This window comes from Aquarana catesbeiana, linkage group LG07 (assembly GCF_042186555.1).
Source record: "Aquarana catesbeiana isolate 2022-GZ linkage group LG07, ASM4218655v1, whole genome shotgun sequence".
Taxonomy (NCBI): Eukaryota; Metazoa; Chordata; class Amphibia; order Anura; family Ranidae; genus Aquarana; species Aquarana catesbeiana.
In genome coordinates, this window is record NC_133330.1 from 189,109,293 (window position 1) to 189,135,041 (window position 25,749).

Genomic DNA, 25,749 nt, shown 5'->3' on the forward strand with positions numbered 1-25,749 from the left:
GACCCCGAAATCCGCTCGTCTGTGTGCTAGTCCGACGGACAAAAACCCACGCTAGGGCAGCTATTTGCTACTGGCTATCAACTTCCTTATTTTAGTCCGGTGTACGTCATCACGTACGAATCCGTCGGACTTTTGTGTGGTCGTGTGTAGGCAAGTCCGTTCGTTAGAAAGTCTGCCGCAAGTCCGCCGAAAGTCCACCGGAAGTCTGTCGGACAGGCTGTCGGACTTTTGTAGACGAAAAGTCCAACCGTGTGTACGCGGCATAATGGTTTTGAGGGGCACTTAATCAAAAATTAAAACCAGCATCAGTAAAGAAGTGCAGCTTCTTTAAGTGGATGCTAATGGGGAGTCTGACTGATACTGGAGGTTCACAAACAGAGTTCCAATCTGACATATTTAAAAAATTTGAAGGTATGCTGCAGAAAGCTCTTAAACAGACTTCAAACCGCATCACTGATAAACTGACAAGATAAATAAGAGAGCTAGGTCTGAGAACTGCTGACTAATGCCGCGTACACACGAGTGGACTTTCTGGCACACTTGGTCCGGCGTATCGGAGTCCGTCGGACAATTCGATCATGTGTGGGCTCCAGCGGACTTTTTTTCTCAAAAGTTTGACGGAATTAGATTTGAAACATGTTTCAAATCTATCTGACGGACTCGAGTCCGGTCGAAAAGTGCGCTCGTCTGTATGCTAGTCCGACGGACAAAAGCCAATGCTAGGGCAGCTACTGGCTATGAACTTCCTTGTTTTAGTCCGGTCGTACGTCATCACGTACGAATCCGTCGGACTTTGGTTGATCGTGTGTAGGCAAGTCCGTTCATTCGTAAAGTTCAGAACATTCGTCGTGAATGTCAAACACAGCACTATATTTCTGAATATGTGAATCTTAAAGAAGAGAATGCTATATTACAGTCCCGTTTAGAAGCCCAAGAGAATAGGGACCGCCGGGCTAACTTGCCCATTAGGGGAATCCCTGAGATGGTTCTGGATGTACAAGCTACTATCACTGCATTATTTCAGGAATTACAACCTGGTATTCCTGTGGAGAGACTGGAGATGGACAGAGTGCACAGAGCATTAGCTCCACGTAAAACAAATGGCCCTCCTAGGGATATAATTGCTAAGCTGCATTTCTACCGCACAAAAGAGCAATTGCTTGCAACAGCCAGAGGAAAGGACCCCCTCATCTTCCAGGGTCAAACACATCAGCTTTTTGCAGATTTATCTCCCATTACAGTGGCTAAAAGACGCACTCTCAAACCCCAATTACAAATACTTCAATGTAATCAAATCACTTCTCATTGGGATTCCCTTTCTCCCTCAGATTTACTCATTTAGAAACCAGATATGTCTGTCACTCTTCAGAGGACTTACAGTCAGCCTTGATTGAAATGGGCCTAGCAGACCGAGCCCCATCTACAGACCAATCTCGCAGAAGATCAGCTTCCAGATCCCCTCAGCAAAATACAGCAGCGGACCCGAACCTATCTACTTGTTCACGCCAGAATTTACATAAGCGGGGTCGCTTTGAAAATCCGACTCCTACTATCGAAGACTCGATGGACTGATTTTCATATATTTTTTGATTTATTTCTCTCTCTCAGGTCTCCAGTACCATTCACTGTCTAAACTAGCTTACTTTCTACAAAACCATAACTACAGATTTATGGGGTGTTTTATCCTTTTTTTTTGCCTATATTTTTCTCTAATGATTATCTTAATAATAATCATTTAGAATTTTCTCAGTTTGCTTGAATTATAATGAGAATCGTAATTCAGTTGCTTTTTTTTCCAAAAAATATTTTTTATTATTTTTTAAATTTTTATTTTTTTTTTATTTAAATTCTTAATGGACGGAAATAATGGCCCATTTTTTTGGCCTATATCTCTTATTATCTGGCTATCTTTTATTAATAGCGTTTAAAACGTTAGCAATTTTTCTTTATACTCCCCCCCCCCCCCCCCCCATTTTTTTATTTATTTATTTATTTTTTTTATTTTTTCTTTACATGTTTCTAGTACCAAAGTGATCATTTCATGGTTGGTTGTGTCTTAGATTTGCTTAGTTAATAACACATAGGCTATGGTAATTACTACATAGTTCCTGTAGTTCTCCGGCGAGGTTCGTCCTTTCTGGAATTTCTTGCTGCCCCCTTCGCCACCTGCAGACCCTTGCTATTATTATGCAAGACTCTGAGGATGGCTTTGGAGCCTCTAGGAGTCTTTTTATTACTCCTAGGAGATGCTCCCACACCCTAGTGCTTTGTTACTGTTTAATATCAAAGTATTTTCATAACAGGGTTACTCAACAATATATTGATTTTCCTTATTCTGTCTTTTCCTTTTTTTCTTTTCTCTTTTCTCTCTCGAGGTGGTGACCAAGGCTCTAGTTTTAGAACATATTTTCTATGTTAAGATAGTCAGTCAATTTTATTTTACTATGGCATCTATAAACATCCTATCCCTAAACGTGCAAGGATTTAATATTCCACACAAACGTACGAAAGAAATGCGGTCTTTTTCAGCCAAGAAGGCTCACATTATATGTTTGCAGGAAACCCACTTCATTGATAAAGCTTCCCCTAAATTTCTTTCTACCTCATATCCACAATTTTATACTGCATCTACTACAGTTAAGCAACGTGGGACTCTTATAGGGTTTCACCGTTCTATGCCATTTACCCTTCTAACACAACTAAATGATCCAGAGGGTAGATACATACTTCTTACTGGATATATATCAGATATAGCTATTACAATCGTATCATATTATGCTCCAAATAAAAAAACAGAATCTTTCTTATCCCATCTTTTCCAAGTTGTGGAAACACACAAATTTGGTACTGTAATCCTATGCGGAGATTCAAATGCGACGGTTTTTCCTTTGCTAGAAAAATCGCCTTCAGTCCCCATCACCAATTCCAATAAATTAACCCTCCAACATCTACTTACTAAACATGGTTTGGTTGCTACATGGCGAGAAATTAATCCCTCTAGTAGACGTTTTACACATTACTCCTATCCACATAAATCTTTTTTACGTATAGACCATATTTTAGTCCCCTATAGCATGACTCCTGAAATTTTATCCTCTAACATTCTCCCCTTTGCTTGGAAGGACCATTGTGCAATATTCACCACTATTGCTTCCACAATACCCAGGTCACATGATACCACTTGGTGTATTAATGAATCTACTCATCCTTCCCATCGACTTGAGATCGAAGGAGCGCTAAATGACTATCTTTCTTCTAATGGTACAGGAGACATTTCTGACCTCACTTTATGGGAAGCACATAAAGCGGTCCTTCAGGGCAGATTGATACAGCAGGCAACAAAGCTTAAAAGAGAACGTAAACTAATGTTCGCAAAGTTGTAAGCTACCTTTAATTCTTGTCATAATGCATTTCAATCATCCCCGAATGCCATCAATAATGCTAAACTAGACAAAACCCGTCTAGATTTAGATCTATTTATAACTGATTCAGCAGACAAACTTATACGCAAACACCAACATATCCAACATCTTAAAGCTAATTAACCTGACACCCCTATGACAAGAAGTCTGAAATCTATTAATCAAATAAGGACCTCCATTAGGTTAAAAACATCCCAAGACGCATACACTAGTAACCCAATTAAAATACTAGTAGTGTTTCACTCTAAGTTAGCTAAAGTTATATTCCCCTGCTATAGATTTTAATTTGAATAATGCAAATATGCTGTTTTCCAATATTAAGCTTCCTATTATTGATCAGGAACAGCGAGGGAGACTTGAGTGCCCCATTGCAACTACTGAAGTTCAGACTGCTATTAAAGGATTGAAACTACACAAAAGGCCCAGATGGGTTTTCGGCATCATACTATAAAAGTTTTGAGCACATTTTTAACTCCAGTTTAACCAGAGCCCTTAATTCTCTCTTGTCCGGTTCTTCATTTCAATCTGAGTCATTAACAACTGTCATAGTCATGTTACCCAAATCACGTTCTGACTCTACTTCCTGGACTAATTATCGACCCATTTCCCTTCTCAATTTAGACATTAAATTATAGCCAAGGTCCTTGCGTCCCGTTTGAACAATATTATAGGCCGACTAATACACCGTGCACAAACGGGTTTTATACCCAAAAGACAGGCAGGGGATAACATTAGACGAACACTCTTACTGATTCAAGCAGCTAAATCTAGACATATCCCAACTTGCGTTCTATCTCTAGACATTAGAAAGGCATTTGACTCAGTCACCTGGCCTTGTATGCAATATATGCTCAAAAAATGGGGTTTTGGTGAACACTTTCTGACTTGGATTTCTTCTCTTTATAATAATCCAAGGGCTTATATCAAATACACAGGCTATAAATCGGCCATGCTGGATATTAGAACAGGTACAAGGATGCCCCCTATCCCCTCTCCTTTTTGCCCTTTTAATAAAACCTCTAGCTCAATTAATTAGATCCAATCTGGACGTCAAAGGTATTGAATTAGGCGAAGACCAACACAAACTTTGTCTTTTTGCAGACGATATACTTATTTTTTATCTCATCCCCACATTTCTACCCCAAATCTTCTCAATTTATTGGATACATTTTCACATATCTCCGCATTATATGTAAATCCCACCAAATCAAATGCGATGAATGTCTCTTTAACACAATCAGACCTTTATCAGGCTCAAAGCTCTTTACCTTTTAATTGGGTCTTTCGCCAATTGCCATATTTAGGAGTGCATCTCACATCCTCACTTACTGACCTTTTCGCAGCCGACTATCTACCTCTACTAAAATAAGTTACAGGTTTTATGAAGCAATGGTCATCACTACCATTATCATGGTTAGGACGGATAAATGCTGTAAAAATGTCAATACTGCTGACGTTTTATATTTATATAGAGTACTTCCTGTTTCTTTACCGTCCTACTTCTTATGACTCACACAACGCAAGGTACTGTCCTTTATTTGGGGTAACATTACACCCCGCATTCCTAAATCCACATTGTATCTTAGTAAATCTTGTGGGGGGCTGTGCCTACCAAACTTCTCCTCTTATTACTATGCTGCACAACTGTCAATATTAACTAAATATCATTCTAATTCTACTAAAGAAATACCCTTGTGGGTAGCTATTGAATCTATTGACAGCGACCCCATTTCAGTAGCCAACCTGTTGTGGATTCAGACAAAAGATAGATCTCATCTTACTAACCCCATCACAAAACATTCCATGGCCATCTGGGATAAGTTTCGTAGCTCCCATAAACTCCAATCAATACATAATCCCCTTCTTTCTTTTCTCTGGAATCCAGATTTTTATCCTGCCTGGAAATTTCCGAAATCTTTTTCTGCATGGACTTCTTTAAATTTGTCTAGATTGTACAAGCTAGTATCTACTGACTCTTTTCAAACATTTCCTATGTTATGTACAAAATTTGGGATCTCAAATATTGAGATATTTCGATATTTACAAATCAAGAATTTCTAAATGCCTCTCCTCAGTTCAAGTACACCACTCAATCAAATGTCTCAATTCGAACGTATTTGTATAAGCGACCCTCATGTTAGAGGGGTGATTTTATCTATATATCAAACACTCATTACCACTTCTAATGAGTTGCTTCCATCTTATACTGCTAAATGGGCACAGGATATGGGACAAACTTTGGACAGCAACGACTGGTCTAATATTTGGTTAGCCACCAAATCATCATCTCCTAATAGTTATGCTTTGGAAACTAACTTTAAAGTTTTAGCACGTTGGTATCTAGTACCAGCTAGAATAGCAAAATTTTTTCCATCTTATCCCAATGATTGTTTTAGAGGATGCTCTTCACCAGGAACCCACTTTCACATGTGGTGGCAATGCCCGGTGGTACAAGAATTCTGGAAAAATATATTTACAATGGCTTCTAAAGCTTTAGATACCTATATTGCCCCAGACCCTGCCATTGCACTTTTAAATCTCAAACCGGCTTCACTCACTCAAAAGCAATTCCAATTACTCATTCAAATTAATACTGCAGCCAACAAACCATAGCCAAGGCATGGAAGACCAATAATCTGATTATGGCGGAACCCAAACTCAGAATGAACAAAGCTGTCATTTTAGCAAGAATGAGAGCTATCGAAGATAATAACATGAATAAATTCCGTAGGATTTGGCAACCATGGGTTAAACACTTCTTTTCTCTGGAGTTTGACCAGTCGTTGTTGCTACCTTACTAGATTCCTTGTGTTATTAATGTCGTATTATTTATCCATGCTGTGAGCCGGGTCATCACCTCGAGAGATTTCTCCTCTTTTCCTCCTCTTCTTCTTTTTTTCTTTTATCTCTCCCTCTCTTCTTTTCTGTTCTATTTCTTGTCTTCCTAAGTCATCTTTTATATGAAGGGCAATTTAATGTATCCCTTATTTGATATTCATTAATACTACTATGTTGCCCGTACGGTTTTGTACTCTATTCTTTATCTACTTTTTTTATTTTTATTTTCTTGTTTACTATATAAAAGACAACTCTGGGATCCCTTAATATTTTATTTACTGTGTTATTCCTCAATTTGCATTAAGTTATGCTCTTCTTCTGGGGATTAGAGTTTCACTATTTGTCTTTTTAAAATTGGTTACACTCAGCTAATGTTTATTAATGAGATTGTTACATCTTTATATTATAAACCACATAATCCAAATATTATTTGCAATTACGTTTCCAAAACTAGATAACCATGCCCCCACCCATCCACAGCTTGAGCCCATATGGGGTGGATGGGTGGTCTGGAGGCATGCTCCACAAATTATTTCCAAAGATTTTGACCTTATTCTGGATCCTCACATCTATGTTTCCATTATTTATATATGTATCCCAAGTTACGACGCTTGTTATAATTTGTATTCTTTTATACAAATGTCAATAAAAATATTTAACAAGATAATATTAGTGCGGAACCCAGCAATAGAGAGGAAACGCAATAATGATAAACCATGAAGTATATTTACAGAGGCCCTGGGTTCCGTCATGTCACCAGCTGTGGTAGTAAATAGAGACTCACACAATATCAATGAACCACTCAGAAATGTTTACTTGAGATAAAGAATAGACATAATAAAATGGCATGAACACACAAGTTATAACTGACAGGAAATATCACTTAATTCCAATATACAGAATGTGTACCTTCGTTACCTGAAAAGGTATATGTGAACAGGTATACAGGGAGGTGAATATCCAACACCCTCAACGCATGTATTGGATATCCGTCCCCTGAGGCCTCAGCACACAGACCAGCATAAACGAACAAAACATATGCACACAGTAACACAGTGCAACATTTTTAGATTGTCCCAATAAAATGGCTCCCCCTAGGTTGTAATACCATAATCAACCCTGCATATAGAGCAGCAGAGCTTAGTAAAAGGAAAGGATGGTGAATGTTCTTAAGATTTCGGATGTCTTTAGCTAGCCTGATGTTTATACTGCAGTGTAGTTTTGTATATTTGTAATCCAAAGGGATAAAGAACAGGACTGAAGAACAAATGGATAATGATGATTGCTTAACAGAAGAAATATCACCCCTTGTAAATTCCTCTTTACATGTGAGTGCAATTCGGTACTAACCCAACAGTGTAGGAGAGAAGACAAGTCCCCAATGCCCAGCTGTATGATACTTGTGAAGAAGTAGATTCACATCCGTGGAACTACAAGTCTCACCAGCAGTCTGTAGGAAAGAACTCACTCAGCAATACTGTAATCTCTATTTGGATATCCAGGTGTCCTCTCACCACAATGGATCCCAATAGATATGAGGCTCCAGCCAGAATCTCCTCCTGGCGTCTCCGTTCGGTGAAGATGGCACCACCATGCCGATGCTACAACTCCCGATGGGCTGGAATGCAGATGGCTTCCAGTTGCTCTGAAGCACAGGCCGGTCCGCTTGCTATAATAGCAGGGCTGTCCTCTAAGATCCCTCAGAGGCGAGCAATCCGGCTCTCACTGTATAGGCCGCAGTCTCACACTCCTGGTCACACACAGACCTTCTGTTGGCAGGTATTGAATGGCGTCCAGAGAGACTGAAGAAAGGCCGTGCCTCTCCTTTTATCACGCCTCCCAGCAGGCAGTTCTGCGTGCTTTGCATTATCTGTCCTGTAGTCCAGGGCTGATCCAGCTAACAGGGTCACTTCCTCATTCAGACTACATATCCCACAATGCATTGCCCTATTCACTTCTCAAGGAGGAAAGAAAATCCTGACAGAGTTCAGCAGACACTAGGGGGAGCCAAACTCGTATACAAGAAATAATGAACCGTTCAACAATAATTATAGTAGCAATCCCTGGCTACAGCAGTAAGCATGCAGTATATAATTATTTTAGGGTTTGTTGCGTATACACGCACGGCGCATGCTTGTTTTTGTTTTTAGATACTAGCAGAACATTTTATCTGTATGCTTGCAAGGAACGTTTTATTGTATTTGGACTTTTGTTTAAATAAACCACCAAAGGAATCTGCACTACTGGAGTTTTTTCTCCCCTCCTTTTCTTGGATAATCCATCGAATGCTGTGGAAGTGGATGCTCATTGGCGTGTGGCTCCTGTCCCTTCGGTTAACCATTGGTGCGCAGCACTTGTCTCCTGTGAGTGTGCCATGGAAGTTATTCCTTATTGACGCTAGCTGGTCACCTGTGAGAGAAGGGAGCTCTTAACAGTGTCCCTGCTGTTTCTACTAAGCCTGACTTGACCCCCCTGAGAAGGGTGGTCGCAGGCTTTCTGGTAAGACTCCGTTATTTATTGAAAGGTGACGGGCAGCACAAGTGGTGGAGAACACAGATCCAGGGTCCTGTATCGGAATTCTTTCGTTGGGACACCTTCACTTATGAACCTTTTTGTTGTCACATTTTGTGTTTCATTATGCATGTATTTTCTTCAACACATTAATTACGTATGGACTATTTTTTCACTGGATGTTATTTTTGATCATGATTAATTTATATACTTTACATTAGTGTAAGCCTACACATTTTATTCACTTGGTAAATATTGGTCTATTATGCGGCGCTGCACTTTTATTTATACATTTATCTCTCTGTGCCCTATATCGGGGTTATAGTGCCTAGCAGCAGGATATCCTTCACGGTTTATTTTAGTAATTTACATGTTTTTTATTTATCACGCACCTAGCGCAATTCTTTATTTATAATCAGTATATAATCATGACTTGTCTGGCCACACAGTTCTCCCTTAGTAAGTACTCACACTTCACTAGTATCCATGGGCTGCTGTTATGTTTTAAGAGGCCCAGCTGAAACTGCCGAGCACATGGCCAACATGGCCACCCCTCCACTTCCTGCCTAAATAGAAATAAGCCCCTGTGCCCTCTAGTGGCTGGATGAGAAACGGCTGCCCATACTCCTAAGAAGTACACAGAGCATGTTTCAAATGGCACACTGCCCCTAGGGGCTACTGAAAGAACACCAGACAGTCAGCTCTTTTTATAAAGAGAAACTGCAAATTAATGCAGACCTACCATTCCTGCTGCAGGACTCTGAATATAACAGGAGTCCAATCTTCACCCATCACGGCAAGCTTTTTCATAAAAGACCTTCAGGGACAGTGTCCCTCTTAATGCGGGGTCCACTCCCCTGGACCTGTATAGCACCCTGTAGGAAAGCACCGTGGTCAGAACAAACACCGCACAGGGCTCCATTACACAGGGTCAAGCGCCATTAGGCTGCATTACAGGAAAAACCCTTGAGGAATCTTCTCTCCTGTCCAATGAGGTTCGGGTACCATCCATTTTGGCTGACAGCTCTTTCGAATGGATCTGAATTAAGTCCATGATTTTAAATAGAACCATCCAGATCTCCAAGTATGCTCCCAGAGCACATGTATCACATCAGTGACTACCACCTTACAGACACTGGTAAAAAAACTGTTCTTCCTGTGTAGGAGGGGTTATATCGGGGAGGACTTCCTATTTGATTGTTCTGATTGATCTACCAGTGTCCATTCGCCTATAGGTGGGATATAACCCAAGTAGTTATTAGTATAATAACCTGCTCTGTGTCCTGTGATGTACGATATAGAAATATATTTATGTTGTTGCTGAAACTGTAAAAGCCACGCTGTTCTGTAACACCACATATAGTTTTTAAAGCATCTTCCAAGCATGTTAATAAAATGATTTGTGTATTTTCAATGTTATCCTCCAAGCCGCATTAAAAGACCCTCTCCCCATATAGTCATTTTTTCTTACATTGTTACATGTCTGCCATGGCAGTGCCTACGGTCCCATGCCTTTTTTGCACAGTAGTTTGTTTATTAGCCCTAAAAGTTTCCAGAATTTAATGACAGGATTCGCCACCCTCAGACTTTAATAACAGGATTCGCCTCTGAGTTTGGGTATACCAAATTTAAAACCGGATTCACTAAGCCTTGGCGAAATGAACCTGGGAAGATTTGCTTAGCCAAAAGAGAGCATAGGTTCGGGAAATATTTTTTTTCTTATTGTCATATACATTTTTTCATGATTAAGCCAGTGAAATTTAAATCTACTGGAACAGTTTTCAAAAGTTAAATAATTTGTGTAGGCCAATTACCACAGATGCTCACTACATCCCATAGTTTCTTTGCTTGCATCTCAATTAGCCTTAGATGTGTGTATTGCAAGCTTCAAAAAAAAAAAATCTGGAAAATGGTAAGAACTCCAAACTCCCATCCCATGCAGCACTTGATAAAAAAAACAAGTTTGTACAAATGCGGTGGCATTATTATTTGGGTCCTTTTTATGGTGCGGGGTATTCGAGTTTGGACGCATAGCTGAGCAACAGCTGAGACCATTAGTCTTTTGATCCAAAGCTAAAGGCTGGAAACCTTTATGGGGTTTTAAAGACTATTATTACTAAAATTAGTTAATTAGAAAATAGGCAGTGGCCAGCCCCTTCCATCCAATTGGCTAGTCTAAGTTGATGTCAACTCACTTTTGATCTGTATGTCAATGGAGATCTAAAATCAAATCTCTGTCATACCTGAGGGTTTCCATCGATGTGGAGGTATGATCAATGTTCAAAAGGAAAAGTCGTTTTTTATTTTGTTTATCCTTTTTATTTGATACTTTTTGCTTTTATATGTGTCTCACTTTTATACCTTTATGTTTTTGTAACTTTCTTTTATCCTTTATATGCACTTCCTGCCTAGGAATGTTAATTCTAAATATTTTGCTCATGTACTGTTTGTGGCCAGACTCAGTTTGACTAATAAATAGAAATCTTATGATGCTCCAAATATTTCTGTAGTTATTGATAGACTAAGGCCTCATGCACACAGGGTGCTGGAAAATGAGCTGCAAAGCTAGGAAAAAGCGGCTGTATTAAAGGTGCTTTTAGTAGATTTTTGCATTGACGTTTATGCACGTTTAGCCGCACCAGCTTTCAGCAGTGTTTCTCTGCCTCTATTTAAAATCAATGGTTCCCTGTGGGAGCCCATTCATTTGAATATAAGTCAGATCACGATGATCCAACTTGCGGTGCGACTTGTGTGCTGAGGATCTTGAAGGGGAACCCCCCTGCCAAAATGAAAAAAAAATGAGATACCAGACCCTTCAGTCTGGTATGGATTTTAAGGGGAACTCCCACTGCAAAAAAAAATGGTGTGGGGTTCCCTCCAAAATCCATACCAGACCCTTAGCCCAGTATGTAGCCCGACAGGTCAGGAAAGGAGGGGGACAAGCGAGCGCCCTCCCTTACTGGACCATACCGGGCCACATGCCCTCAACATGGGGGGGTGAGTGCTTTGGGGCAGGGGGGCCTTGCATCCCCCCACCCCAAAGCACCTTGTCCCCATGTTGATGAGGACAAGGGCAAGGACAACTGGTGTGTTTACACAAGAACAATGAGGCTCCATTCATATTTGTGTTTTTCTGAATGCGTAGCAAGCCATACAGAAAACACGCATTTTGCTGTGTGTTTCGGAAATGCGTGGTCCATCTAATTTGCCATCTGTCTTCTATGCCTCTCTATTTCAAAACGTTAGTGTGTCTTAAGCCAAAACCTGTTTTAGTTCTTTTCCTTGTCATGTTTTGGATTGTGCAGGTAAGTATTCAAATTTTTGCCAGATTTTTATTTCTCTCTGTGCCTATTCACCATTTATATTACTAAAGTCACTGGGACAGAAAATTAAGGAAATTCCAAAATGTTATAGCTGTGCCTAGAACAGGAGATGGGGGGAAATCTTCCAATGTGGACAGCTGTTTCTTTGGTAACTGTCAAAAGGATGTTCCCCCTGACTTTACAGTGTTTTTCCATAACATCCTGTTGTGCCTCCGAGATGGCAACTGAAGGGAAATCTCTCCAATGAGATACAGCAAAAAACAAAAAGACATAGTATCCCTAAAAAAATAAATGAATAAAAAAGACAAAAATTACATTGTGTTTTCAAAAAACTATTTTGACTTTGAATACAAAATGGTAAAAGTTTGTAAAAACATGTAGTTGCGTGACTTGAATTTTTTTTTTTTTTTTTTTTAGCAATTGGACAGACATGCGGTGCACCACCAGTAGTGCAATTTGGAGACATCACAGGAATAAGACAAAAGGACTACCAAACGGGTTCTTCTGTAAAATATAAGTGTGCAAATTATTATAAGCTTGAAGGAAAACCGGTCATTATATGTAAAGACGGAGTTTGGGAAAAGGAGCCAGTCTGTCGAGGTATGGTGATTTCAGTATTTATGGAGAGTTTCTCACACACTTTGGTTTTCTAAGATAAATGAACGTATATATTATTCTACTAATAATTTAGGCCCGAAGTCGCTCAACATACACACTAAGTATCCACTTCTGGATGCAATGTATATTTGTAAATGTTGAAGTTTTGGTATGCACTAGTTTATGGAATAGTACATTTTCAACCGCTCTACATACAAAAATTATTTTATATATATATATATATATATATATATATATATATATATATATATATATATATATATATATATATATATATATATATAAATATATATATACATTTTTTACCAATTATTTTTTTATTACGTTTTATCAAAAGACTAAAGGTGAATATTGTTTGCTGTATATATATGAACATAGGTAGCAAAGTAACAAATATACTTGAACACTGTCATAATTTCCAAATGCTAAACCAAAGCACCCTCCCCATGTTGAGGGCATGTGGCCTGGTATGGTTCAGGAGGGCGGGGCGCTCTCTCGCCCCCCCTTTTTCTGCGGCCTGCCAGGTTGCGTGCTCGGATAAGGGTCTGGTATGGATTTTGGGTGAGACCTCTACGCTATTTTGTTTTTAAATTTGGTGTAGGGTTCCCCTTAATTTCCATATCAGACCCAAAGGGCCTGGTATGAATTTTAGGGGGACCCCCGCGCAATTTTTTTTTTTTTTTAATTTTGGTTCGAGGTTTCCGTTAATATTCATACCAGGGCGTGGCCTGACCTGGCATGAAGATGGCTGCTTAGTTCCTCAGCTCCTGCTCTCACACGACCTGAATTCTGCCTAACGGAGGATCAATCGACCCAACATTGAGCCAAATTATGGGGACTGCCTCCCGGAATACATCCGCCTCACGTTCCCGCTCCCCAAGGGAGCAAGCGGACAACACTGGACAAAATATCCCTGAGATGTTTAGAACGAGCAGAGGAAACATGGCGCCCTCCCGCCAGAGGAGCTCACAGGCCGCAACTTCCTCACAACTGGGAGCGCCGTCTCTCACACTCCCTGTCAGCCTGACGACTGAGAATGCAGCGGAGGAACAAACTCATCTCCCCCAGTTAAACATTAATGATCTGCGGATGATTGCGGCAGATATAAAAGACACCCTTGCTGCCGCCATCTCGGAGCTACGCCTTGATCTGCGCGCCTTATCTGACAGAGTCGCGGCAACGGAACAAACGGCCGAACAACAAGACTTACAACTGCGCAAAACTACCCGCCATGTCGATACTCATACTCTTCAGATGAGAGACATGCAGAGGCATATCGAGGACCTCGATAATAGGGGTAGGAGACATAATTTAAGGATCAGGGGGCTCCCTGAGTCAATTGAGGGGGAACATCTGACGCCATCCGTCACCAGCTTGTTTAATGGTATCCTTCACAGACCTCTCCAGACACCAGTCGACTTTGAGAGGATTCACCACGCATTAAGACCCAAAGGAAGGGACACAGACCCACCCAGGGATATAATCTGCTGCCTGACTGACTATAAGATTAAGGAAGACATCCTCAGACAAGCCAGAAGCATCCCTCAAATAATACATGAAGGGAAATCAGTACAAATATTTCAAGATCTCTCAGGCATAACTCTCCAACACCGCAGAGATTTGAAACCCCTGCTAGACACACTTCGCTCCAAAGGAATCACATACAAATGGAAGTTTCCTTTCTGTTTGGCAGCCACCTCACAGGGTCGCACTGCATTCCTCAAAGTGCCTGAGGACCTTCCCTACTTTTGTGAGGCGCTCAACATCCCGCTAGTGGAAGTACCTAATTGGTATGCGGAATTTCGCCGCTCTGCAATGCGCAGAGATCACCCTCCCGCAGATCCCATGGAGGCTGTAAACTCAGGGCAACGAAGGAGAAGATCACCGTCTGCCACTGAACACCACGGCACACGCCGCACCCAGCACCGCAACTTTAGGGCATCCGAATCCCCCACCTCAAGAAGAGCCAGACGGGATCGCTGATTCCCTGGGAGGATTCGACAGTAGCCTGATAATGCCGCCAATCCATGTTTTCACTTTTCAGTTGCTTTGTGCGGCTCCTTCGTTCTGATCTCCCCCCTCATTACCACTATCCAACTTTCTGATAGGGGAAAATGTGAACTGTTGGCATTTCGTTTAATGACACTGGGAAAAGGAAAACAGGGAAATTTTATTGGCCGCCCCGCTTCTACCATCGGACTCTGAACGCCTGCGAGTCGAACTACGACACCCATGATGCCTCACGCGCGCACTCCGGATATGCACACCCACTCTTGTATGGGAAGCGGAAGCCCTACACTCTACAGTCCACCGCTGTAAAAATCCCCGACTCATCAGCTAATAGCGGCACGCGTACCATAGGCATTGAGGCTGCCCAGCCTTCGTTCCCGACGCCTTGGAACTCATACCTGGATCTGGAGCAGGACGCATGGATTACCGCCCAAACACACTTCAACTACTGTCCTGGATCGCTACGGTAACCGAACCCCACCACCTCCACTGCGCTTAGAAGATCCGCATGCCATCCGAAACTCCAGTGCTATCCTTCCATGGACAACCACCCGCTGATTACAGGACACCCCCGCTATCCGGTCACGGGCCCTCCAGACATGGCTGCTCCACACCGTCGATGCACAAGGCGGACTTTCAGAAGATCTTCCCACACTGAATCCCTGATCTGCTGGCATCCCAGGTGTTGGACACTGGCACGGGCACGCCCCCCTCGAGGTACTTGCTATCGTATGCGGAGGTTTGTGGCTAGAAACCGTCATCCCACACGCACTCTATGATTTCCTATACTATCGCTGTACGTATTCATCTGTCACCCTGATGAGAGATATGTCAGTAGACGGTACAAAAACGCTCATGCCGTACATAACGCAATCAAGGTTGTGGGAGGGAGGGGAGGGGAAGGGGAAGGAGGGAGGAGGAAAAAAACAAAAAAAAAGGAAAAAAAAAAACAAAAAAAAAAAAACAAAACACACAAACGAAAAGGGACAAACAGTCCCATACACTCCTCCTTACTTATAACTCCATGGTCGAGAGATAGCAGGAGATTCAGATTCACATATCTCACACCATCACAAGCCCTCTTGTGTCTGGTCTACACCAACCCCCACACAGTGGAGGTGCGTTGCACCTACCTGTACTCCACCGATCGATTCTCTTGATTAGAGATAACGGGATAGTAATTCATCCCTGTTACCTCTTCGGTTACCCCGTGGCGCTCTATATATCATAATACAGACTGACCTTAGCACACATAGAGCACCAATAACCCATTCCTACCCCCCCTAACCTGTTCTGCCCCACCCCGGCGGAGGACATGGACACCCAACACGCACCCTCAGCCGAAAAGCACACACTCACGTCCCTCAATCTCAAATCCATCAATATACGCGGCCTAAATACCCCCGAAAAAAGATCCCTCCTACTCTCCTCACTGCACAAATCCAACACCCATATTGCACTTATTCAGGAAACCCACTTTAGATCTGACGCAATCCCCAAATTACAGGACAAACATTTCCCGATAGTTTATCACGCGACCAATGACGAGGCTGAGTCCAAAGGGGTTTGCATCCTAATATCCAAACACTGTCCCTTCAAGGTCTCTACCACCCAAACCGACCAGTGCGGAAGATTCCTATTCATAAAAGGTGACATTTACGGAAAACAAATCACTATTGCCAACTTGTACGCACCCAATGAACGACAAGTCCCCTTTTTTCGCACCACACTCCAATCACTTATGACTTTCAGCTCGGGCACACTAATAATCGGAGGGGACTTTAATGTGCCCCTCAATCCCTCTCTTGATACGTCCAATGGTCACTCCTCTCTTACTTATAGAGCTCTTCGCGCCATCAAAACACTATTTAAAGACCTATTGGTGCACGATACCTGGCGCACACTACATCCTGATGGTAAGGATTTCACCTTTTATTCCCCACCACATTCTAAATATACCCGCATAGACTATTTCTTTCTCTCCCAAAATGATCTCCCCCTACTAAAGACGACTAATATCGAACCAATGGTCCTATCAGACCACAACCCTATAACTTAGACCCTGCACATGCCCACTGCGAGGACACATCCCCAAATATGGAGACTGGACAACTCCCTACTTACGGATACAGCACTCGCCAGTACGATCTCCCAACAGCTTACCAACTACTTCACCGAAAATGGAGTAGGTGACACATCACATGAAACAGTCTGGGCTGCACATAAGTGCGTCATAAGAGGCACATTCATATCTATGGCTGCACAACGACACAAACTCAGAAAAGCTAAACTAGACGAACTGACTAACCGCATCACTAAGTTGGAACAAAAACACAAAAAATCCTTAGCATCTGAAGCACTCGCAGAACTGACTCAAGCCAGAAATGAGCTCTTGGAAGAATTACACACAATTGTTAAGCGTAAATACACATTGCAACGAAAATGCTTCTATGAGTTTGGTAACAAGTCAGGGAAACTTCTAGCCAGAGCCCTACAGACTAAGAAAGCTGCTCATACTATTCACTCGATTAAAGACCCAACTGGTAGGACCTTTGCCTCATCTGAGGATATTGCTAAACAATTTGTACACTACTATACAGACTTATACAACCTACGCTCCCCGCAAACGACCGCGGCCATCACCGACAGAAAGGAAGCAATTAGCAAGTTCCTTTCCCAATATGCCCCTAACTCCCTCACAACGGAGGAATCCGCATCACTAGATTCCCCACTGTCTTCAGACGAACTCATGCTAGCCCTGAAACAAATGAAACCAGGTAAAAGTCCCGGCCCGGATGGACTCACGGTAGGGTACTACAGATCTTTTTCTGACATATTAATCCCACCACTCGTCAAGGCATTTAATAGTTTCCATCCCTCTAATGTAGCCTCGAAGGACATCCTAGGTGCCCACATCACCCTCATCCCCAAATCGGGCAAAGACACGACCCTGGTCCCCAACTACCGCCCAATCTCCCTACTTAATGTAGACGTTAAAGTTTATGCCAAAGCTATTGCCAACCGACTCCTACCACTAATCCCCAAATTAGTCTCTACAGATCAGGTCGGTTTCGTTCCCGGTAGGGAAGCTCGAGACAACACCACCAAAGCATTAAACATCCATCATTGGCTAACCACAACAAAATCACGCGGCTTCTTCCTGTCCCTGGATGCGGAGAAGGCATTCGACAGGGTAGCTTGGGACTTTATGGAGGCAACCTTATCCTCTTTGGGCCTCCCAACACATTTAATTCGAATGATAATGGCTCTTTACACATCACCCACAGCTAAAGTGAGAGTGAATGGGCACCTGTCGGACGCCTTCTCCATATCCAATGGTACTAGACAGGGATGCCCCCTGTCCCCTTTGATTTTTATTCTTACTATGGAACCCCTCCTACGCAAAATTAGAAAAAACCCAGACATTAAAGGAGTAGAGATTAATCATAAGCAATTTAAAGTAGCGGCATATGCGGACGACATCCTACTATTCCTTACTGACCCAATTACGACCATTCCCAATCTCCTCAAAGACTTTGAAACCTTCAAATCCCTCACAAACCTAAAAATAAACTTCTCCAAATCAAAAGCCCTTAACATCTCTCTACCTAACGACATCGTCACGCAATGCAAACAAAACTTTCCGTTTAGCTGGCAACCCAAAGAAATCACATACCTAGGCATTAAAATACCTTCCAAACTGACAGACATCTTTAGACTAAATTTCTTACCCATCCTACAAACCCTCCAAAACGACCTACAAAAATGGAATATGAGACCCTTTTCTTGGTTTGGCAGAGCAGCTGTCCTAAAAATGAACGTGCTACCTAGATTGCTTTACCTATTCCAAACCATACCCGTACACATTCCTATATCCTTTTTTTCCACACTCAAAAAGCTATGTAGAAATTTTATTTGGTCCTCCAAACAACCTAGACTAAACTGGACTAGATTGACGACTCCCAAATCGCTGGGGGGTCTTCAAATACCGGACATACAAAAATATTATTGGGTCTGTCACCTCTCCAGAATTGTCGACTGGCACACTATCGACACCAATAAAGACTGGGTATCTATCGAAAACGCATTCTCCCCAATACCGCTGAGACTTCTACCGTGGATCGATCAAAAGAAAATACCGATAGAAACCTCACTACACCCACTCATTAACCCCACGCTGAAAAACTTCACGGCAGCTAGCACATTGCTCCGACTGAAACCCACTCCTGGCCCTATGACACCCTTGGAGAATAACCCAGACTTTGAACCCGGAATACATCCACGCATCTCCTCATCAGACCCGTATAGACCCAGACTCAAAATACAACAGCTGTTCCATCAAAAATCTCTCATGACGTTCCAGGCCTTGACCACCGCATTCCCAGACTACCACATCCCATTTTACAAATATCTACAAATACGTCACTTTATTCATGACCTCAAGCCCACCGCGGACATACACAGGGAACTTACACCCTTTGAACTCTTGTGCACTGCTCAAGAACCCCAAAGACATCTCATATCGTCCATATATGCACTGCTATTTTCCAATCATGACCTTAAACAAGACAAACTAGTCACACAATGGGAACAAGATTTGAATATAGATCTCACCACCGAGGAATGGTCACATATTCACAATCACATGCATAAAGGCTCCCTCAACACCTCTACCCAGGAAAACAGATATAAAATCTTTGCGAAGTGGTATAGGACTCCTGACAAAATTCACAAATTCAAACCTACTATTCCTCCACTCTGTTGGCGTTGTAACGCCACCAAAGGTACACTACTGCATATATGGTGGGAATGCCCACTCATTCAAAATTATTGGGCTGAAATACACCGCTTGATCATTCAGATAACAACATACTCCCCTGACTTCACCCCTGCTCAATACTTACTTCATCACACCTCGCTCCCACAAAGAACTTATAAAAAATCCCTGGTTTTACACCTCATCAATGCGGCTAATTTATGTATCCCAGTACTTTGGAGAAGCACCTCTCCCCCCACTGTTCAAGATTGGATTCGGAGGGTAGATGGATTGGCTGAAATGGAGAACCTTATCCATCAATCTTCCGACACTCCGTCTAAATACAAACACATTTGGGCGTGCTGGTTTCATTTTAAATTAACCACTGCCGAGAATTACTCAGCTAATCGCCTTCTCCCGGTGCTCGAGGGACGAACGGACACATAAACACCTGAACATATATACCAATAAACATGTAACAGGCTGACAAAACCTCCGTCTCACCCTCCCCTCTCCTCCCCCCCTTACCCCTGTTCCGCATTCCCCACCATCCTCAAGACTCCTCTGCAATTGCTCCGTACATTAGGAGTCTCCTCAGCATTATGAGGAACCTACTCGAATAACACCGACATGTTTCTGTAACAGCTACTCTTATGTTCCCCCTGCTGGGCACGGCTAGTTCCCCTTGGGGGTGTCCGGGAGGGGGAGTAGAGCTCATTTGGACGGTCACCATCGAACATTAAAATTAATGCTTACCTATTACAAATCGTTAACCACAAAATCCAACCATACATATCTACAGAGAAAACATTAATGTTGTGGACACCGACGACTCCCCTCTTATGATACACCAGCATTATCATCTTATAATACAGGGTTAGAGCTCACAACTGCACTCACGTCAGATTAATTGGTCTTCTCTTCCTTCAGATACAAATCTGCGAAAAGTGCGGATACAATTGTTGATAATATGCTCCATAAAGTACTGCTTTATCCCTTAGGATTTACTTGTTATACTCATCTTATGTATTCTTATGACATGTACCTCTGTAACTCCTGCTGTAATCTTGTGAAAACTCAATAAAATATCTTTTAAAAAAAAAAAATATATATTCATACCAGACCCAAAGGGCCTGGTAATGGACTGGGGGGACCATATGCTCTTTTTTTTTTGATGAGTTTTATCTATATTGCCGAGACCCGACAATTCATTACAGCCGCGATCAGTTTTAAATGCCAATTTTTCCTTTAGAAATGTAATTTTGCTGTGGTACTGTTCTAAACACGGGGAAAATGCGCCACTTTACAGGCATACCATAGACACCCCCCCAGGCACGATATTTAAAGGAATATTTCATTTTAATTGTTTCACTTTAAGCATTAAAAAAAAAAATCACTGCTCCCAAAAAAAAACTGACGTTTTTGAACATTTTTTTTGCATTGATACATGTCCCCTGGGGCAGGACCTGGATCCCCAAACACCTTTTATGACAATAACTTGCATATAAGCCTTTAAAATGAGCACTTTTTGATTATTCATGTTCGTGTCCCATAGATTTTAACGGTGTTCGTGTGTTCTGCCGAATTTTTTGTCTGTTCGGTATGTTCTAGTGCGAACCGAACCGGGGGTGTTCGGCTCATCCCTAGTCTAGACCAAAGAGCGCCATTTATGGAGTTAATTGTTGGGTAGCATTAAGGGTGCTAGTGATTAAAGCAGACACTTTCTTCCAGTAAGGGGTTATGATAGGACAGTCCCACCATATATGAAAAATTTCTCCAATTGCATGACAGTTCCTCCAACATTTCGAAGAGTGGGATGGAAAGATGCGTGCTAGCATATCAGGCGTGTAATACCATTTGTGATAGATTTTCATGAGGGTTTCCCAGTGAGAGATACATTTTTGGTAAAAAGGAGGGTATGATTCCACACTTCTGAGGGGAAAGAGGTTTGTAGTTTTGATTCCCAGTAGATCATATTGGTAGATTTGCATGTGGCTGTAGGCTGAGAGAAAAGGTTGTAGATGTGGCAAATTCCCTTGGATTTATTGGTTGATTGGATGTAGAATGAAAGCAAAACTTTGGGGATCGTTTCAGTAGAGGTAGGTAGTGTAGAGAGTATGTGGCGGATCCTGAGGAAGATGTAAAAGTCTTTGCTGGATAAACGGTAGGTTGTGGAGAGCTGTTGATAGCTTTTTTCTGTTGATGAAATAGGTCTCCAATTGTTATGATTCCTGCTGAGGACAAATGCTGAAGTGATAGATCAGGGGTTATGAGTTGCAGAGAAAGGAGTGGGAGTAACCTCAGGGCATCTATGTGGATCCCTTGTGAGGTTTGGTTTATGGCCTTCCATGCTGTGGTAATGGCATTGACCGTGGGCAGGAATGAGCGTGGTGCTTGGAAGTTTATCCAGGTTGCTGCCAATAGCAGATGCAGGGCACAGGAGATTGCTGTTGACTCAATTTGGAGCCGTAAGGCAGTAAAGTTAGGGGGCCACCACTGTTTTGCTTGGTCCAAGATGACTGCTTTATAGTATTGTTTAATATTGGGTGCTCCCAGACCGGCAAAGGCTGTAGGGGTGCCTAATATTGAAGCTTTATTCGAGGCCTATGGACTGCCCAGATGAAGGAGTTGAGAATTTGTTGAATTTTAGCTAGATCTACTGGCAGCAGTGGTAATGGCAATGTCCTAAAGAAGTAAAGAACATGTGGGTGGAAGAACATTTTGGTCAGGGCTATAGGCCTGGCCCAGGATGCTTTAATGGATGACATAGATGAACTTATGGACTGAAGTTTCTGGTGCAAGGAAGAAAGGTTAGAGCGGAGAAGCATGGATGGAGGGGATAAGAGTTGAATGCCCAGGTAGGTCATAGAGGAGTTAGGGGCCCAGGTGAATGGGGAGATTTTGGAGATATCCCTTTTAATTGAGGGTGGCAGTGATATACCAGTCATAGATGACTTAGAATGGTTTAGTTTGTACATAGAGATTGCACTAAAATCATCGAGTACCTGTCATAAAGTGGGGAGTGAATGTACTGGGTCAGTGATTGCGATGATTATGTCATCTGCATATAAACTTATTTTGTGGGGGGGTGTCCCCAACTGAAATTCCAGAGATCAGGGGGTTAGATCTTTTTGCTTGAGCTAGGGGCTCAGTCACCAAGGCAGAGATCAGGGGTGAGAGTGGACATCCCTGTCGGGTGCCATTGGTGATTGAGCAAGAGTCAGAAAGGATGCCTGACGTCCATACTTTAGCACTAGGGAGAGAATAGAGACCTAGGATGGCTTGTAGACATTTACCCTCTATACCAAATTTTTTTCAGAACTGCCTCTAGATATCCCTAGTGGACTCTATCAAACACCATTTCTGTGTCAAGGGAAATCAGCAGAGAAGGCGTTTGGTGATGTTCGGCCCAATGATTAAGGTCCACAAAAGGGCACGTCCCATCAGAAGCCTGATGCTGAGGAATAAATCCCACCTGATCTGGGTGTATAAGGTGGGGCATATGCTGTGCAAGGCAAGCAGCTAGTAATTTGGCATATATTTTGAGGTCTGTATTAAGGAGTGAAATGGGGCGATATTTGGCTGAGTCATGGGGGGACTTGCCTGGTTTATAGATGGTAGTAATGATGGCTTCTAATGATTAAGATAGTATGTCTCCAGTAGTTAAAAATCTGTTGAGGGAGTTACAAAGTTGGGGGATAATTGCTCACAATACGTCTTGTAGTATTCATTACTAAAGCCATGAGGCCCCGGGGGGCTTGTGTAAAGGGAGTTGTCCTGCACTTCTTGTAACGAGAGAGGTTGAGCTAATGTTGCCTGTGCAGGGGTTAGAGAGGGGAGACTTAAAGAAGAGAGAAAGTTCTGGATTGGTGTACGGCTGGGGTGCGGTTCAGTAGGGCAGTGGTTTAGATTGTACAGTTTAGAATAGAAGGCACCAAAACAATTGGCAATATCTTTGGGGTTTAGGAGTCTTTCGCCTTTAGCGTCTAAAATAAAAGGGATTTTGTACTGTGCTGCCCTACGTTTCTACTGCTGTGCTAAAATGTTTCCTGCCTTATTTCCCTGGGAATACCAGGTGAGTCTAAGTTTTCTCAGGTAAGACATACCCACCTTGTAGATACAAGCTCAAGTCAGACCTGACTTTGCAGAGTTAAACATAGGCTGCTTCTGAGGGGGCTTGCTTGTTATGCATTTCTAGGGACTTTATACCATCTAGTAATGTGTTGAGGGTTGCGTTACGTTTTTTCCTTTCTTGGGCACCCAATTTCAATAGTGCCCCTCCAACGACAGACTTGTGGGCATTCCAGAGCATGGTGGAGTTGGAGACGGAGTCGGCATGAAGAGCAAAATAGCCCCTAACCATAGATCCGACCTGCTCCCTAAGGTCCTTGGTACTGATCAGGGATGTGTGTGTGGAGTGTGTTGAAGGATGGTGAGGTGAGTGTAATAGACACCAGCGCATAGTCAGACCATGATATCACTTCAATGGAGGAGGCAGAAATGGATTGTAGCAGTACTTTGGAGGTCAGGAACAGGTCTATCCTGAAATAGGTCCTCTGGAAATTGGAGTAAAAGGTGAAGTCCTTCTCAGTGCCATGTTGACATCTCCAAGGGTCATAGAACTCTTCTGATAGTACAAGGGAGGAAAGGGCAGTAGATATTCATCTCTTTGGGGTGGAAGTATCTAGTGACTGGTCTATTACTCCAGTAAAGTCGCCACAAACAATGATTTGGTCTCTGGGATAATGTTAAATTTTATGGATAACAGTTTTGTAGAAAGATTTTTGGTGGGTGTTTTGGGCATAGAGATTAACAATTATCAATGTTTTTTATTGAAGCAAGCTGATTAGGAACCTGCTGGAAGAGCCTTGTTCTATATGTGATACAGTGAAGGACACGGTAGAGCGTACTGTTATCATCACTCCTCTCACTTTTTGTTAGCTTGACAGTGGAAGATATGAGGAAACAGCTTGTGGGTACAGCACGGTGGGTTGACTAAGGAAAGGTATGTTTCCTCAATACACAGTACATCGGTGTGTTGGGCAATCGCTTCCCTCTATAACAGGGATCATTTAAATAGGCTATTCATGCCCTTAACATTGAAGGAAGTAATTTTGAGTGACATGTGTATTGATTGGGTAGATGTCAAGGTGGCACAGAGATCTAAATGGTCCTTGTTGAGTACAAATAATGTATCACATGAATCTCAAGGACCAGAAGTGCAATTACAATATTTACACATAGGCAAAGTATAAGATAAATAACTTCTACAGTGTAATCAAGTACATTGTAGAGGCTGCGTAGATTTGGTTAACAATGCTGTCACAAACACAAAAACAATGTAATAGGGTAACCTTGCACACAATAGCAGTAGGGCCAGGAGAGTCAACCAACGTGGAAGCAGCTCCTCCACAAATGTATGCAGTTAGTATCCAGCTGAGCTTAGGGATTACCATGGCAGGCTGTCCCTGGGCAGTAGCAGGCCTGTGGACTAGGGTTTATCCTTTGTGGCCCATGAGTTAGAAATCTTGGTAGATGTCTTGTTCGTGGGAGTCTTTGGTGGTGGTTTAGGAATAATACCCCAGTTATGCAACTGTTTAATCCCTTCCTTAGGTGTTAAGATAGAGACTTGCTGACGTTGGTAAGTGACAAGGAGCTTAGTAGGAAACCCCCACTTGTATGTGATCTTATGCTCCATAAGGATCGTGGTGACTGGCCCAAATGCTTTGCGTACCTGTGAAGTAACTGCAGAGATGTCGTTATAGAGTGTAATTTTGGAGAACAGCTCAGGTAGGGTGTGCATAGATCTTGCAGCTCTCATGATGTACTCTTTGGAGTGGAAGAAATTGATTCGGGCCAGAATATCTCTGGGCAAGGATCCAGGCAAGTGTTGCGATTTATGAATCCTGTGGGCCCTATCTTTGAGTAAGTCTTGCTTTGTACGTGTCGGTAGCATTTTGCAGAAAAATTGATAGGGGACTATCTCTGCAGGTGTTTTTGCCTCTGGTACTCCCTTGATTTTAATGTTGTTCCCCCTAGAGCAGTCCTCCAGGTCGGCTACTTTTAGGCGCAGTTGATGAATGGCCTCAGAATGTTCATCCTGAATGTCTACTGTAGTGTTATGAGCTGTGGTAGCTGCTCATAGATGCTGCTCAAGGTAGTCAGTGTTTTCCTCTAAATAATCAACTCTGTCATGTAGATGATTAATGGAGGTTCTGAATTTTCTTTGCATATCAGCTTGCAGTGATAGTAACATTGCTTTTAATGAATG

The 25,749-nt window shown here is 42.3% G+C and overlaps 1 protein-coding gene across 4 annotated transcripts in view; it reads left to right on the top strand.

The window, feature by feature from the left end:
* The window catches only part of LOC141103383 (coagulation factor XIII B chain-like), a 1,101,294-nt gene that overhangs the window by 944,300 nt on the left and 131,245 nt on the right, over positions 1–25,749 (top strand). For all 4 annotated transcript variants that reach the window (XM_073592898.1, XM_073592899.1, XM_073592902.1 and 1 more), the window contains one exon: positions 12,512–12,694. In XM_073592898.1, the coding sequence (XP_073448999.1) occupies positions 12,512–12,694 (183 nt within the window). The remainder of the gene's footprint in view (positions 1–12,511; positions 12,695–25,749) is intronic.